Source organism: Mauremys reevesii, linkage group 7 (genome assembly GCF_016161935.1).
Source record: "Mauremys reevesii isolate NIE-2019 linkage group 7, ASM1616193v1, whole genome shotgun sequence".
NCBI lineage: Eukaryota > Metazoa > Chordata > Testudines > Geoemydidae > Mauremys > Mauremys reevesii.
Window position 1 is genome coordinate 105,371,620 of NC_052629.1, and position 17,554 is coordinate 105,389,173.

Genomic DNA, 17,554 nt, shown 5'->3' on the forward strand with positions numbered 1-17,554 from the left:
GCCTTCAGCTTGTTCTATCAGACTCCCTATCCATTATGTAACAACTTAAAAAATGATTTCACAACTTTTGCCTGAGCACAAGAGTGTTTTTACAGGATTTGGCTGTTTTAATATGTTTTTAATGTAAGGGACTTTGACTGTAAAGAGGTGAAACACACATCTTGTATATAGGGTGACCAGATGTCCCGATTGTATAGGGACAGTCCTGATATTTGGGAATTTTTCTTATATAGGAACCTATTAGCCCCCACCCCCATCCCGATTTTTCACTCTTTATATCTGGTCACCCTACTTGTATACAAGCTGTTCTCTTCAATCCATATGCAGGATTTGTCCCTTTCCCCTTACTTTCACTCTCCCTCAGGCCCAATCTTTTTAATGAATCACAGCGACCGCACACAAAGACTGCGCTGTTAGAATCTGTCCTGTAGATGGCAGCTTCTCCCAATTTTCTCACTCTGTGGGATTCATAAGCGAGGTATCTTTACAGCTCACTATTTACAGGGTCTTTTAGACATTATCTGTAGCTAGGTATCTAGGGGTAAAGTTGCAGCTTGGCACTCTGTAACAGCAATGAGATAATTTTGCAGTTGGTTGCTAAAAAGAAAAGAAAAAAAAGCAGAAATGGTGTGGGTGTTAAATGTGTAGCCACTTCCCTGGGTAGAAAGCAGGCGGCTACAAATGGTGCCTAAAAAGCAAAGGCCCAGTCACCTGAACATTTACCCCTTATTGTTCATTTTTCTTTTTTATGTATCTCCTTTTTTTTTAACCAAAACCCCATTATTCCTATTTTACAGATGGGAAGCTAGAGGAACACAGAAGTGATGAGTTTGCACCAAGTAAGTGTCACAGACAGGGAAAGCGCCCAGGGGGTCCTTCCTCTCTGATTCAAACCACTAGAGCCCATTCCCTTCGCAGAGCTGGGACTAGAACTCACAAGCCCCAAGGCTGGAAGCTACAATATTTCCACGGACGGCACCACCCAACAACTAGAGAAGCCTTCTGCGCATGCTCTCCCTTCTTGGGCTGTCCCAAGTTTTTCTAGCGGGAGAGGCGGAGCTGATCTTGGACTCTCCCTCCTCGGCTCAGTCTATTGGTCACTATATGGAAGACGTAGGTTAACGCACACCCCGGCCTCATCCCGAGTAGACTCGTCCAGCCTCCTTCTTCCTCCCTCCCCCACCCCGCCCTCTCCGGAAGGAAAGAGGCGGGGCTAAGGGGCAATTAAGCACCGGCTTCTGCGCGTGTCGCCTGGTGTGAGGAGAGCGCGCGCCGCTGCCTCTCAGTCGCCCTCCTCTTGCCATGCCGCCCCCGGGCCAGGTCCCGCTGCCGGACTGGGATGCGCTGCGGCTCCGCGTCCGGACTCTGATCGGCGCCCACCGGGTCGCGATCTTCAGCAAGAGCTACTGCCCCTATTGCAACAAGGTACGGCCCGGAGGGGAGGGCGCCTGGGGCGGGCCTTGCCGCCCAGCCCGCGCACACGAGCCGCGGCAAGAGGCCTCCCGCCGGCAGCTGCCCCTGAGGGGGGGGAGTCGCTCTCTGCCGCTCGGGCCCGGGGGTGGGCCCTAACCACCAGTCCTGGCGCGGCCGGGCGGGCTCCCTCCGTGTGACCTGAGGCGGGCTCCAGGCCCGGTGCAGCGGGCTGAGGGTTTGCGCTGAGCTCCCCACGCCTTCTCCTGCGTGTGGCCGGGAGGATGGGGGCAGCTGTCTGTCTGTCTCTGAGGGCAGGTGCTCGTCACAGGCTGCCAGTCAACCAGCCTCTCTCCAGAGCGCTGACCTGGCGCCAGGAACCGGCGTCCCGCCAACTGCAGTCCCGCTTCTTGCTCACTTCCGCCCACTGGGGCTCAGCTAACGCAAGTGCCACCCAGTGCACTAGTTCGTGTATGACGCCAATCTTAAAGCCACTATTCAAGGTCGTCAGATTCGTGGGTTGTTCGTGGGCTTGGTTTTTTCCTCCTTTTTTTTGGGTTGTGTTCCTCAAATTTGCAAGCAGAGGGCATCTCTTTAGTAACCAATCTGGGTGAAGCTAAACTCTCACCTCTGGCACCGAGCTTGAACTTCCTATCACCTCTGAGCTGTTGGAAAGGCTGATTTATCACTGACTTGCTTTTATGTTGTTGAATGGTAATTCTGTATTGTGTCAATAATGTCCTCAGTGTTACGATAAACAAAAAAGTTGCTGAGCATTGCAGGGGTCAGAAAAGGATTTTTATTATGGTAATACTTACCTATGTCTTTTTAGGTCTGGTCTGCTTAGCTAGCTGACAAAGCTAAGGCTTGAACTGCATAACCAAAGCAGCTTAAGAAAACCACAAACCTGCAAGGCCTTCCCTATGCATTGTAAACAATTGCCTGTCAAATTCTAACTGCAGAAACTTGGTGCAGATTTATGCACATCTTGATTGATTCTCAAATACTTTTTGAATTGACACTTAAAAGTGAAACCTTTTTAAAACTTGAAAATCTTATGTGGTGATGGAGCTATGGAGGAAAAGCAAAGTTGGAATATTAGGCTGTAACTTCTAGTAGCATTTTTCTAACTGAATTTTACATTGAAATTGTTTTCTTGGTAATCATCCCTGTGGTTTCATACTCTGCACTTGGATCTCTGTGTGTGTAAACGGCGTGATACAATGGAGTCTTGTAATATTACTGTAGAAAGAATCCCAATGATCATGGTTTTTGTTCTAGTTGACATAAAATTACATTTAGACCATAATTCAGGTCCAAGGAAAAATGTCAGAAATGTAGTTGGTACTTCAGATAAAAACATCATCTTGGGTCCTGAAAATACTATAATCTGTTGGTAAGCTTTATTTAGACTTTCAAAAATCTTTCTAATAGTCTATTTACAGAATTTTGAGCAAGTGAAGTGATGATAGGGTGGTAGATGAAATCTCTTCATATTTTTAATATATAAAATCTGTATACCCTGTATATAGCAAAGTTGTTCTAGAGAAGATTGTTTTTCTTGGTGAGAGTGTATTGGAAATACCCACTAAGGGCCTGGTCTACACTGGGGAGGATTGACCTAAGATATGCAACTTCAGCTGTGAGAATAGCATAGATGAAGTCAATGCATCTTAGGTTGACTTACCTCACGGCATGGGGTCGACTGCCATCGCTCCCCCTTCGACTCTGCTTCTGCCTCTCACTGTGGTGAAGTACAGGAGTCAATGGCAGAGCGATCAGGGATCGATTTATTGCATCTGCACTAGAGGTGATAAATCAACTCCTGATAGATCGATCACTACCCACCAATTTGGTGGGTAGTTTAGACATACCCTAAGGTCTGGTCTACACTACCGGGGGGGGGGAGGTGTCGAACTAAGGTACGCAACTCCAGCTACGTGAATAGCGTAGCTGAAGTCGAACTACCTTAGTTCGACTGACTTACCCGTCCAGACGCGGCGGGGTCAAACTCCGCGGCTCCAAGGTCGACTCCACCACGCCTTTCGCGGTGGTGGAGTTCCGGAGTCGACCGGAGCGCGTGGGGAGTTCGAACTATCGCGTCATGATAGTTCGAACTCCGAAAAGTCGAACTCACCGCGTCTACCCGCGCGGTAAGTATGGATCTACCCTGAGAGAGGAATCCAACAGTTGGTGGTCATCCGCATCGCTTTGTCTACTACTTAGCAGTTCTTTTTGGTCTGTCAACAGTTGCAATGCTAGTTGTAAAGTGTTGGCAGCCTTTTTTGCAATGTATTGGAGTCCAGTTAGATGGTGTTGTCATGGGTGGTGGTTTTTTTTTTTTTGTTTGTTTTTTTTAAGACTCTTTTCTACCTTGCCACTTCACCCGTTGCTTGTGCTGCAAGAGCTATTCCAGTTGAGGGGAAATGGTTACAAATCAGGGCTGAGTTAATCACATTTAACTTGTGTGATTAATCGCGATTAATCAGTTTTAGTCACACTGTTAAACAATAGAATACTAATTGAAATTTATTACATATTTTTGGGAGTTTTTCTGCATTTTCCCATATATGGATTTCAATTACAACACAGAATACTAAGTGTACAGTGCTCACTTTATATATTTGATTACAAATATTTGTACTGTAAAAATAAGCAAAAGAAATAGTATTTTTTCAATTCACCTCATACAAGTACTCTATCATTAAAGTGCAATTTACAAATGTAGATTTTTTTTTTTGTTACATATCTGCACTCAAAAACAAAACATAAAACTTTAGAGCCTACATGTCCACTCAGTCCTACTTCTTGCTCAGCCAATCGCTCAGACAAGTTTGTTTACATTTTCAGGAGATAATGCTGCCCACTTATTACTTTCAGTGTCACCTGAAAGTGAGAACAGGCATTTGCATGGCACTTCTTTAGCTGGGATTGCAAGGTATTTACATTCATATGCCCCTTCATGTTTTGGCCACCATTCCAGAGGACATGCTTCTAGGCTGCTGATTATTTAAAAAAAAAAGTGTTAATTAAATGTGTGACTGTCTCCTGCTCTGTTTTACCCATGTTCTGTCATATTTCATGTTATAGCAGTCTCGGATGATGACCCAGCACATGTTCTTCTTTTTAAGAACACTTTTACTGCAGATTTGACAAAACACAAAAGGTTCCAATGTGAGATTTGTAAAGATAGCGACAGCACTTGACCCAAGGTTTAAGAATCTGAAGTGCCTTCCAAAATCTGAGTGGAACAAGGCGTGGAGCATGCTTTCAGAAGTCTTAAAAAAGCAACACTCTGATGCAAAAACTACAGAGCCCAAACCACCAAAAAAAGAAAATCAAGCTTCTGCTGGTGGCATACGACTCAGATGATGAAAATGAACATTGGTCTGCACTGCTTTGGATTTGTGCTTGAGCAGAACCTGTCATCAGCGTGGATGCATGTCCTCTGAACACAAACTTGACTGGCTAATCAAGAAGTAAGACTGAGTGGACTTGTAGGCTCTAAAGTTTTGCATTGTTTTTGAGTGCAGTTATTTTTTTGTACATAATTCAACTTTCATTATAGAGAGATAGCACTACAGTACTTGTGTGAGGTGAATTGAAAAAATACTATCGGTATATTTGAAAATGTAGGAAAAATCCAAACCTATTTAAATGGTATTCTATTATTAACAGCACAACTAAGTGCACAACTAATAGTGATTAATTTTTTACTTGCTTGACAGCCCTACTACAAATTTGTGTTGAGTCAGTCTAGAACTCTGTTGCTGATTAGTGTTTGTTCCTGTGCTGCTGAGGCAGAGCTTCTCTTGTAGGTAGGGCTTTTGGCTCCATGGAAACAGCCAGCTCTTGGGAGTGCTATATTTACTGTCCCAGAAGGAGAGAGAGCAAGTATTGCTGCAGGTAGACTGGGGAGCAATGTTGACTCTTATCTTAGTGGGGGAAGAGAAGAAGGAACATGAATGGAGCTGGATTAAGGGATAGGTGGTAAATCTGGAGCAAGGAAAGATGTTTGAGGAAATTATTTAATGGAATAAGGGTCCCTAATGTGTGTTCCTCTTGGGCAGAGGAAGAAGGGGAAGAGGGAGGCAGAGGATGGAGAGAGTATGTTGAAAGAGAACAAATGAGGTCAAGAAAATGCATCTTCTAAAAGCCAAAGGGATAACAGGAGATTAGATAGGAGCAGGAATAAGAAACCATGACCCATTGCAGGGGAAAGTACTTAATGGTAAGATGAGAAGGAAGGTGGTACAGTGCATGAATGGAGTTGTCAGAATTTGACTTTCTTGCAGTTACTGACAGTCAGGAATAACTTGCATGTATTTTAAATTCTTGCCACCATGGAGAAATAGATACTGGATGAGATGGAAAAAACTTATAAATGCTAGCAGTCTCTACACTGACATGTAAAAGCAACTTCATACACAGAATAACCACAAGTTCACATGGCTGCTGATTATACTAGTCTTATGATATGCCCTTAGCTAGTATATTATGCATCCATAAAAATGCATAATGATATGTCAGGCCAGTTCAATTTAGATTGTTACAAAATGCTAATTGACTTATGAAACAGCAGACCTGGGACACTGCTTATTAGCTAACCTAACTCCACCTTGTGGGGTTTAAAGTAGCTAAACAGGTTGAAGTAATGAGAGCATATGCTGCCAGGAAAAGGTTTAAAAAGTGCATTGTCATACCATAGTGCCTTTGTACCAAGTTACTTTCCACAGGAAACTTAGTGTTAGGTAACTCACTAATAATGTTTGTCCTCTAGCTGTTAGTTTCCTTTGTAAGAATTGTTTCAGAGTAGAAGGTGTGTTAGTCTGTATCCACAAAAAGAACAGGAGTACTCCTGGCACCTTAGAGACTAACAAACTTATTTGAGCATAAGCTTTCATGGGCTACAGCCCACTTCATCGGATGCATAGCATTGAACATATAGTATGTGTGTGTTTACACACACATTTGTTAGAGGAACTCCCGCCTTTTCATGTTCTCTCTAAGAGGCTAATTAATTAAGATGAGCTATTGTCAGCAGGAGGGAGGGGGGAACTTTTGTAGTGATAATCAGAATAGCCCATTTAAGACAGTTTGACAAGAAAGTGTGAGGATACTTAATCTGGGAAAATAGATTTAATGTTTGTAATGGTTCAGCCATTCCCAGTCTCTATTTAAGCCTAAATTGATAGTATCTAGTTTGCTGAACTTGAATTAAAATTCAATTTCTCATTGGAGTCTGTTTTTGAAGCTTTTCTGTTGCAAAATTGCCACCTTTAAATGTGTTACTGAGTGGCCAGAGAAGTTGAAGTGTTCTCCTACTGGTTTTTGAATGTTATGATTCCTGATTTCAGATTTGTGTCCATTTATTCTTTTGTGTAGAGACTGTCCAGTTTGGCCAATGTACATGGCAGAGGGGCATTTCTGGCACATGATGGCATATACCACATTGGTAGATGTGCAGGTGAATGAGCCCCTGATAGCATGGCTGATCTGATTAGGTCCTATGATGGTGTCACTTGAATAGATATGTGAACAGAGTTGGCATCAGGCTTTGTTGCAAGGATAGGGTCCTGGGTTAGTGTGTTTGTTCTGTGGAGTGTGATTGCTCGTGAGTATTTGCTTCAGGTTTCGTGGGGGGGCTGTCTGTAAGTGAGGACAGGTCTGTCTCCCAAGATCTGTGAGAGTGAGGGATAGATTGTAGATCCTTGATGCACTGGAGAGGTTTTATTTGGGGGCTGACAGTGATAGCTAGTGGCCTAAGGGATTTCTTGTCTGTGTACAAATGCACCCGTTAAATTAAAGTGTGATGCATATTTGTATGCTACAAATCAATATACAGACTGCAAATGTCTTCTTTCTATACAGTTGAGTTAGATCTTGAAGGGAAAGTACTCTATGGCTGAGAATAAAGAGGGCAAGGTTAGAAAGCCTTAAAATCTAAAAATATTAAAGGACAAATGTACTCTCCTTTCTCCAGTGTAATTACTCTAAAACTCTTGTTCTTGCTATACTTTAGCAGTAGAGCAGTTCAGTGGTACCTTGTGCTGCTGCCACACTTGAACTGTTTGTTCTACATTAGAACCTCAGTTATGAACTGACCAGTCAACTACATCCCTCATTTGGAACTGGTAGTACTCAATCAGGCAGCAGCAGAGACCCCCCCCCACACACCCAAAAAGCAAATACAGTACTGTGTTAAATGCAAACTACTCCTTTTAAAAAAAAAAAGGCATTTTTCTTCTGCATAGTAAAGTTTCAAGGCTGTATTGACTCTATGTTCACTTCTAAACTTTTGAAAGAACAACCATAACATTTTGTTCAAAGTTACAAACATTTCAGTTACAAAAAACCTCCATTCCTGATGTGTTCATAACTCTGAGGTTCTACTGTGTTTATTTGATGAAAAAGGTGTCTCTCTACTATAGGCTGCTTTAACACAAATTAAAGTAAAACAGCAGGCTATGCAGTTATAACTCACTGGCATCCCCCAAAAGACTGAAGTCCTCTACCCCCTAAATATTAATCCCATCAAGCTCCACTTTTCCAAAAGTATACATAAACAGCCCTTTCAGGGTGCCCGAATACTCATGCTCTTTTGGAACTAATGTAACACAATTGAGAGCCCCTCAGAGAGAAATCTGACCTTGCACTCTTTCTTAAATCAAGGGTATCTGCTCCCTAATTGACTCTCCCCATCTTCCCTTCGTGGCAGTCAGAAGTTTAGGGTTGCCGTGGGCGTGGGGATGCATCCCTGACCACCGTGGCTAATGGCCATTTATTCACTGAACCCAGTTATACTTTTGGCCATCAACATCCTATGGCAATGAGTTCCACAGTTTAACTTGCCATAGTGTTGGAAAAGTATTTTCCTTATTTGTATTAAACCTGATGCCTATTTTAAAACAAACAAACAAAAAAAACCAAACTGCCTCTCCTTTTTTCCATACTGTTGTTTTTGCAGTCTCTCAATAAGTAGCTACCTAGCCATGTAGGAGTTTATAGGCCAAAAACAGGAATCTTCAGTTCTTCTTTTTAAAAGAAATTTAAAAAAAAAAAGGGGGGGGCGGGGGAGTGAAGCCAGAGATCATAGCCAGGTGAGAGATTACTTATGAAGGAGGCTGCTGTGTTTTGCACCATCTTGTGTTTTCTGGGCAGACTTAGGTTGAAGACCCATGTAGAGCACACTGCAGTTATCATATCTGGAGATGATAAAGGTCTGGATCATAGTAGCAAGATCCTCATCTTAAAACAGGTTGCTTCCTCACCTAAAAGACAGGTGTGCTACTTCCTAACTACATGCAAAAAGTGTTCCTCATCACTGAATCTGTTATCTCATAATAGCTGGGGATCCAGCAATACATCTCAGCGTGGAATTCTAGTATAAATGACTGAATGGGTTCTCAAGGTCCGTAGGGGTTATTTTTGCAATCCCCAACCCATCAGCATCAGATTATCTGGATTTGAGCTTCCGTCAGATAGCTGTCAACTGTGCTCCAATCTGTCCCAAAGACCAGATCAAGCATTCAATAGCACTGGCAGGATTAGGTGAGAGCATGTTGTCATCAGCCTACTAAAAGAACTGTAGTCCATGCCACCTCACTAACCTTCCTAACAATCCCATGTGTGCAAGTTGGAACAAGAGGAAAGAGATAAAACCCCAATAACAGTGCCTTCAGGAAGGAAGAGCAACCACTCTGTAACACCTTCCAGGAATGCAGTGAAGAAAGGACTAAGCCACCCAAGAACAGCACTATCCTGTCCTGCTGCAGGCAAGGCAATTGTATATAAAATAGCTGATAGAGCTTACAGTATTGGTATGGGTACCTTGTCTTCGTCTCTGAAAGATGATCAGTCAGTGACATTAAGAGTGCTGATTGGAGAGTTGTTGTAGCTGTGTTGGTTCCAGGATTTAGAGAGTCAAGGAAGGTGAGGTAATAACTTTTATTGGACAGACTTCTGTTGGTGAAAGGAGCAAGTTTTTGAGCTTCACAGCTTGTCTCTTCCAACAGAAGTTTGTTCAGTAAGAGATACTTCAATCACCTTGTGTATAAGGTCTCATGAAGAATGTTGTAAGTTTTTGCAAAAGATGCATGACTCCCTCTGGATTTCCTCATAAGACTTCAGGCTCTTTTATGCATTTATGTTGGGGGTTGTTAACAGCCTTGTTGTATAAAAATCTCTGCTGACCTAGTTTGATCTTTGGTCTATTTTTGTATAATCCTGTTGATTTCTGTGTACATTAATTTCAATAAAGCATTCTCTAAAGGCAGACTTTTTTTTAGTATGAGTAAGTGACACGCATCAGCTTTTAAATTGCTTATTTTATATATTAAATGACTCAATAGGAGCTACATTGTATCCATACTTGATCTCTCCACTTGGTAAATTTAAATATCTAATTTTGTTTGCAGTAGTTGTCCCTTCAAAGTCTAACATTTTGCTTGGTAGCATTAACGTTATGTAAGTACCTCACATTAGTTAACACTATTTTAACCGTGCAAACTGCCACTATTCTCAATTATAAAACTGAAGAAACAGTCTGTTATCTTAACTGATCATTAGGAATGCTGATTATTTCCTCAAACTATTTTAATTTCTCTATAATATTAATTTTTAGTGTCAGGTTAATCAGCAAATATTCCTTGACCAGCGGGGTAGGGAGACTAGTAGGGTATATACCTTTCAAGTGTCCTGCATTGTGCAGGACACGCCGCATCTGGCCCTGATATTTAAAGTTGTCCTGCTTTTCTGTTGCAAAGTCTCTGTTCAGTGCTCAGCAAGTGCAAGTCTTCCTGGTTGTGAGCTGCACATCTTTGTGCTTGACATCATCATGTCTCCCATTTGCAAGCAAGTTTAGTAGCACTGGCCACTTATGAAAGTATACAGCTATAGCTTTCTACATAAAGTATGATTTTAGGTATACAATCAGTGGTTAGTTTCATTATAAGAAGTTCCAGGCTATTTGCATGCTATTTTTAAAAATAAAACTGTTCAGTAAAGAAAATGTGGTGTCTGTCATTTTGAGGGTCACTGTTCTTCATTTCAAAGTCTGAAGATTGAGAGAGATGGTAAATTTGTGTTCCTAATCCTGGTGTGGGTTGTCAGCCATGGATCTAGTAATTTTCTAGTGAAAGTACAACTTCTTTAGATTTCAACCTAATTTTGCTACTTAATGGCTTCCTCACAAAACTATCCCATCTCCAAAGAGTCTTTGGCCATATGTGTATATCTGTTTACTAAATAAATGACCATTGGGTTTTCTATCCTCTATACCTACTTCTTGAGGTAGCCAATTTGATATCTTGGGCTGGTTACTTCTGACAATATAAGGGGGTAAAAAGACAATCTGCTGCTAAGCTTTTTGTAGATTAAGTTCTCCCATCTCCTTCAGGAGAAGCATGGGATTGGATACCAAAGTCTGAATCCTGTTGATTACCTAAACATACTCTACACTGAAAATGAAGATGTGATTGAAGTGCAGGTATTGCTTTAATCTAGCTAGTGAAGTCATAACTTCATTGTAGGTGAACCATCTCAGGAAGCTTGCCAGGGACTGTGAGTATATACTTGGGTTGCTAACACCTGGTGAAGTGCAGGCTGTCATGGCTTTGCTGCTATTGTTAACCACAATAGCTAGATTAAAGCTAGGACAGACATGCCTACTTGCACTAGTCATACCATTGTTTGTAGTGTGAATATACTACCTGTAGTGAATCACATGCGACAGCAAAGGGGCTGCTTCTGAAAACTAATGACTTACAACTGTTTTAAGACACTATCTATGTAATCACGTTCAATAGCAGATCTTGGGCCTAAACTACATCTAAATATCAAACTTTTGACTTATGAAAATGCAGTGCCCTTGTTCACAATAGCAGATATCAAATGACACTACTATGGTTTGTTACAGGTGAAAGAACTTTTTCATTCTATGGGAGTAGACTACTATGCTTTGGAACTTGATTTAACTGGTAAGTTAAAAATGATTGCACATGTTGAGATACATAGATATATATTTCATCCAACTTAATCCACTCTTTTTCCTATAAACTGCCTTGTACTGATCAGAGACACTAGTTCTGTCTTGAATGATGCCTCATTTAGCATAAAGTTACAATGGCATTTAAAATACATGCCAAACTCTTATATCACAAGGCACTTTTTTTAAATAAAAACATGATTTGTTTAATCAAATAGAAGTTTGATGGAGGTGTCAGGAAATTACCCACTGTTCTGTCTTGCAGGAAAAGTCAATCTTTTGCCTAAGTTACTTTTTTGTGTTCCCAGATGAATTGTTAATATTTTACTTGAGTTAGATGCGACCTTTGTGAAGTTCGCTGAGTCATTGGTGGGGAAAAAAAGACTAAATTCCATTGCTCAGGCTGTAGCCAATGCCAGCTTTTATTAAAGCCAGGAGTTCTGAGGTTACATTACAGTCTTATGTTAAAATCACTTTAATTCTTGAGAAAACAGGTAAGGGGTTTTACTGGGCATTAATTGGTTGTAAAGATGCCTGACTCATCCAGAATATATTTAGAAACTTCAGTGGTCATATATTTTGATCTTAAAATTTTGCTACTTATACTGTTTACCAATTTAATACTTCATAACCTTCCAAAAATAACATTGTGTTGAATAGTTTGAAAGACTGTATTAACTGACTTTCACTGAAGTTTCCCTTTTTGGTTTAGCATTCTTTCCATACTAGAGAGGTTCCTGCACAGTAAATGATCCTAGTCTGACAAAGGGAACTAATATACATATGGATTTGCTGAATCCATCTTCTGTTTTGGGATAGTGATTGTGTGTTAAGGCTCTTTTTAATAATTAAGACTGTGCTTAATTTGCAGCTTCTGAGATTATTGGCACTGTCTCTGAGTGGGGTTAAATAAAACTAAAGTGCATTTGAATATTCCCGCAATTAATCCCACACATCTCCTGTACTGGCTGGACTATATTTAGGTTTCATAAAACCACCAAAGGGGTGAACAAGTTCCAAAGCCCAGGGGGGCCTAATGAAGAACACCCTGCCTGCAGTTTTGTATTGAGTTAGCTCAAATGCCTCCACTGATACTGACTGTGGCAATATACATAGGCAGGGAGGTAGTATATCTCAAATATGCAGGTCCAAGCAATGTATGGCTTAAATTTCTAAACACCACCTGCAAACGGTCTCACATTTAGGTTTGTGAAGCTTCAATTCATTCCATCTATCTAGACACATACTCTTGTGGGGAGTTACAACTTTTGAAAACTCTTCTTCTTTTTGTTTCAAAGCTTGTGCTTTTGAAGAATATCTACAAAAGTGCTATGTCTGAAACAAATATGTTTTTTTATGGAGGGTTTGTGATGTGCAGTTTGTCGAAAAAACACTTCTGTTCTAGTTTTTAAAAAACCCATACTTAAGTGCACTTTCAGTGAGGATTGTTTCAAACTCTCTCATAGTAATTTTTTTTTAATATGCTTAGATGATGGACCCAGTATTCAGCAAGTGTTGTTAGAAATGACTAGCCAGAGGACTGTGCCCAATGTGTTTGTGAATGGAACACACATAGGTGGATATGATAAAACTTTTCAGGTAATCTTGCATTTCTTGAGTTTGAAATGAGCTGTGGCTAGAAATGAACTGACTAGATAACTTATCTCTGTTTTTAAATGCAGTCTAATCACTTGATACCTCTGTTACAACCACTGGTTGCAACCTGTAACCAGTCTCTTGGAAGTAGCCCTTTAGTGTGCCACTGGTTGCAAAATATGCTTGTGAACTAACTTAATGCATTTACTTATTCCAGTCCCATAATGTCAAGAAGGAAACTAAATTTAAAAAAAACTGTATTAAAAGGAGAGAGAGAGTTGTTCCATCCTATTACAACCTTTTTTAATTCCTGCCTTCTTGATGTTATATACCAGGGGTCGGCAACCTTTCAGCAGTGGTGTGCCGAGTCTTCGTGTATACACTCTAATTTAAGGCTTTGCATGCCGGTAATACATTTTAATGGTTTTTAGAAGGTCTCTCTTGAAGTCTATAATATATAACCAAACTACTTTTATATGTAAAGTAAACAAGGTTTTCAAAATGTTTCAGAAGCTTTATTTAAAATTAAATTAAAATGCAGATCTTATTAGTTTAGTGTGATTCTTGCCCTTGCTTTTCTTTGCTGAGTTTTCCAATGTCTGGTGACACATTTGGGTACTTTAAGCTGCACACAGGCTTCTGAGTGATCAGTTGATAACAGGCTGGCAGGAGGTCAGCGGCTGGGGCCCCAGATCGGCAGCTGAGGTGAGTGGAGCTGGTAGGGCTGAGCAGGGCCGGAAGCCTGAACCCTGTCTGGCAGGGGGCCTGTGCTGGAACTTCAGCCGGAAGCAAGGGGAGTGGGGCTGTGGCGGGGACCCCGGCTGGCAAGGGGCCAGCAGCCAGAACCCCAGAATGGCAGCAGGCTGAGCTGGTCAGCCCACCCCCGCTCTGGGGTTTCGGTCACTGGATCCTGCCAGCCAGGGTCTCAGCCCACTGCCAGCCTTGGGTTCCTTCACCCAGGCCAGCAGCGGGCGCTGAGTGGAACCGGTGGCGGGACCCCAGCTGGCAAGGGGCCAGCAGCAGGAACCCCAGAGTGGCGGTGGGCTCAGCCCGCCGTGCATTACATCAAAAATCAGTTCATATGCCACCTTTGGCATGTGTGCCGTAGGTTGCCGACCCCTGTTATATACAATGGGTAGAATTACAAATGGAGTGAACAATGGGTCATCAGTGATTTCTTGACTTGTTTTTTCGGTACGTAGCGTTTGCCATGTGACTTAAACATAACTTTAGAAGCAGAAAAGGAGAACATAGTCCTGTGAAAGGTTCTATAATTGTAAACTTTTAAGTATCATGTGAGGACTCCCTTCTAGCCCCCAGATTTGAAAAACTGTGTGCTAGTGATCCTCTTTAATAAGGAATCCAAAATTAGGGTTGGAGCATCAGACATGATGACGTAGGTCATGAAAAAGCTGTGTAATTCACACTTGAACATACATCTCTGTGAGTAACCCATATGTTTGTTACAGGCTTACAAGAGTGGCTCACTGCAGAATGTGCTAGGGAATAGCATAGATGATGCAGAAGTTTATGATTACGATCTTATTGTTGTTGGTGGTGGCTCTGGCGGACTTGCATGTTCCAAGGTATGCATTCAGGTTTGCACTTGTATGCTGAATTTTGTCTCTATATCAACTATGCATATAATATTTCCCCTGAAACTCTCTTGTTCTATGCACCTGTCATTCTACTGCAATATATTCTACATTTCAATGAGTCTTCCCATTCATTTGAGATTTAATGGGCTGAACACTGATGTAACTGTAGTGTAACATGCACTCCTTCATGAGCTCATAGTTCAGAACTTTGGGTCAGATTCTTTCCCATAGTATAGTCACTTTTTTTGCATTACTCTTTCAAATTTGTCGAATTGCTCCTGGACCAGCAAGAGTAAGGAACTTAGGGAAACAGCAGCCTTTGTCTCTGGTAGCTTCAGGGCCACCCAGAGGGGGGGAGCAAGAGGGGCAATTTGCCCCAGGCCCCGAGCCCCACAGGGGCCCCCACGAGAGTTTTTCGGGGTCCCCGGAGTGGGGTCCTTCACTTGCTCCAGGGGGCCGGAAAAACTCTTGCGGGGCCGGGCGCAGGAGCTTCTTCTGCTCCCGGTCTTTGCCGGCGGGGGGGTCCTTCCGCTCCGGGGCGGAAGGACACCCTGCCGCCGAATTACCGCCGAAGCGGGACCCGCCACCGAAGTTCAGCTCGGTCTTCGGCGGTAATTCGGCGGCGGGGGACCCTTCCCGTTCCAGGACCCGCTGCCGAATTACCGTCGAAGACCGGGCTGCACTTCGGCGGCGGGTCCCGCTTTGGCGGTAATTCGGCGGCGGGGGGGTCCCCACCATGGGTCTTTGGGGCACTTCAGCGGCGGGTCCTGGAACGGAAGGACCCCCCCGCTGCCAAAGACCCCAGGCCCCCGGAATCCTCTGGGCGGCCCTGGGTAGCTTGTTCAGAAGGGTTGAAGGTTCAAAATATTGATAACTCTTTTGGCTGGGCAGTGGAGGACAAGGGGATGACAAACATATGCATGATATTCCCTTTAGATAATTACTGTTGATAGTGCAGGCTGTTGTATAGGTTTGCTTCTAGGTAGTTCTTCTCCAGGTGTGATGCACATCTTCAAAGAGTTGGAAGTGAAAATCAGGCTGCTCTGCTCTTCTGCAGCTTCTGATCAAGTTAGGTGCTGTCATAGATTCTCAGGGTCTGATCTATGCCGTAGCCTGTAACCAGTCTCTTGGAAGTAGCCCTTTAGTGTGCCAGACCCAAAGGATCCACATAGTTCCATGGGGAAAGGCCCACAGCCTCCATGATTCCAAAGCTGGTACCTGTAGGCCCAGTTATCTGTGGCTCCCTGCAGGAAGTCCAGCCAAGCCAGACCCCTATGGGAGACTTGTTCCTACCCCTTCAGAGCATAAAGTATCTGCAAAAAAGTAAGAAGCCTTTTAAAAATTTAAGATACCAATTTTAATAACCTGGAATACAGAATCTAAAAGTCTTTAGCATGAGAGGCAAGCTTAGGATATGATTCCTGTTGGTGGGAGCTAGGACTCTGCCAGGTCCTGCTCCCCTGAGCTTATCCTGACCCTCTGTCCCCTTTTGTTCTTAGAGCATGTCTACATGTTCTGCGGTGCAGCTGTGCCGATGCAGCCTCGCTGCTGCAGTGCAGTGAAGACAAACTATACTGACAGGAGAGAGCTTTCCCATCGGCATAACACAACCACCTCCACGAAGGGCAGAAACTATGGCTCTCCCACCAACATAGTGCTGCGCATATGAGTGCTTATGTCACTGTCACTTATGTTGCTCAGAGGAGTGGTTTATTCACACCCCAAGCGACACAAATTATGCTGACATAAACTGTAGTGTAGACATACTGTTAGTCTCCAGGTTCCTCCTGTGTCTGTGTATCCTGCTCTGTCAGACATCTGACACCTTCACACTTAATTCTTCAGTTCAGGGCCTTTGCTGTGCTTACCTGCAGAGAGGTGGGGGCGGGAAAATCTCCTCCTCTTGGCTATAGGTTGCTAGGTGTGATTGTCCCAGCCATTGAGGTTTTCACTGTTTCTTCCAGATCCTCCCATTCACATGCATAGGCTCTATTCAGTTCATTAATTATTCTGGTCTCCTACCAGGCAGCCACATGAGTCTAACACAGAGTCCCTTCCCTTTGCATAGTAGTACAAAGCACAGGGAAACCTGAGGTGTACATGAACATCCTAAAAGTATTACCAAAATTCCCAAACTTAGCACAAGTATTGATGGCATTACTGAGAGAAGGGTAAGTGGTACTGAGACTGTCATCAGAAATGCCTTCCGTCTGACAAGCACATTGGAGGACATGCTTAAATGAACAGGGAAAGCTTTTAGCATCAAAGTAATGGAGAAGTTCAGCAGTTCATATCTGACTTCCTTTTTTTAATACAGGAAGCTGCTGCCTTAGGAAAAAAGGTCATGGTGCTAGACTATGTTGTACCAACACCTTCGGGTACTTCATGGGGTAAGGTTCTTTTTAATGGTCCTAGCCTCAAATCTGTGTGTATGCATAGATTAAAATGCTGGTGTCAAGCATTGCTTGAATTATTTAGTTTTAAGGTTTTTGCATTCCTATACTATGCTAGTTATATGGACATGAGGCTGGGATTCTCCAGCATAAATGATGGAGGAAATAAACCTCACTCAACCTGCCCGTTCTAGATGGATTTTTTCTACACAGCCTGCATTTCACTATTTACTTCAATTTCTTAACAACTCTTGGATTTCACATTCTCACTAAATTCTTTGCTATATAACCTTCCCTAATTAAATCTTAAACATTTTAATCCCTTACAGGGAAGCTGATGTTTGTAAAGCACATTTTGAGCTCCTTAGATGAAAATGTTAGTTTGAATTGGCTTCACACGAGAGAGTGGCTGAATTACAGACTCATCTTATTATTTTAGCTGAAGTACTTAGCACTGATACATTCAGTATTTCATAGGCCCAAAGGTAACACCTATTGCAGAAGTACGGTCCAAACACCTCAGAAATGGATGCTTTTCCTGTGGTCTCAGGAATTATTCACTTTCCCTCAAC

General features: G+C 42.6%; 1 protein-coding gene across 1 annotated transcript in view; it reads left to right on the top strand.

Annotated features, from left to right (window-relative positions):
• The first annotated feature begins 1,168 nt into the window (after nt 1–1,168).
• TXNRD3 (thioredoxin reductase 3) overlaps nt 1,169–17,554 on the top strand; it is a 33,215-nt gene continuing 16,829 nt past the window's right edge. The window contains exons 1-5 of the mRNA XM_039481308.1: nt 1,169–1,425; nt 11,327–11,387; nt 12,885–12,994; nt 14,461–14,577; nt 16,907–16,979. Of these exons, the coding sequence (XP_039337242.1) occupies nt 1,303–1,425; nt 11,327–11,387; nt 12,885–12,994; nt 14,461–14,577; nt 16,907–16,979 (484 nt within the window). The 5' untranslated portion in view covers nt 1,169–1,302. The remainder of the gene's footprint in view (nt 1,426–11,326; nt 11,388–12,884; nt 12,995–14,460; nt 14,578–16,906; nt 16,980–17,554) is intronic.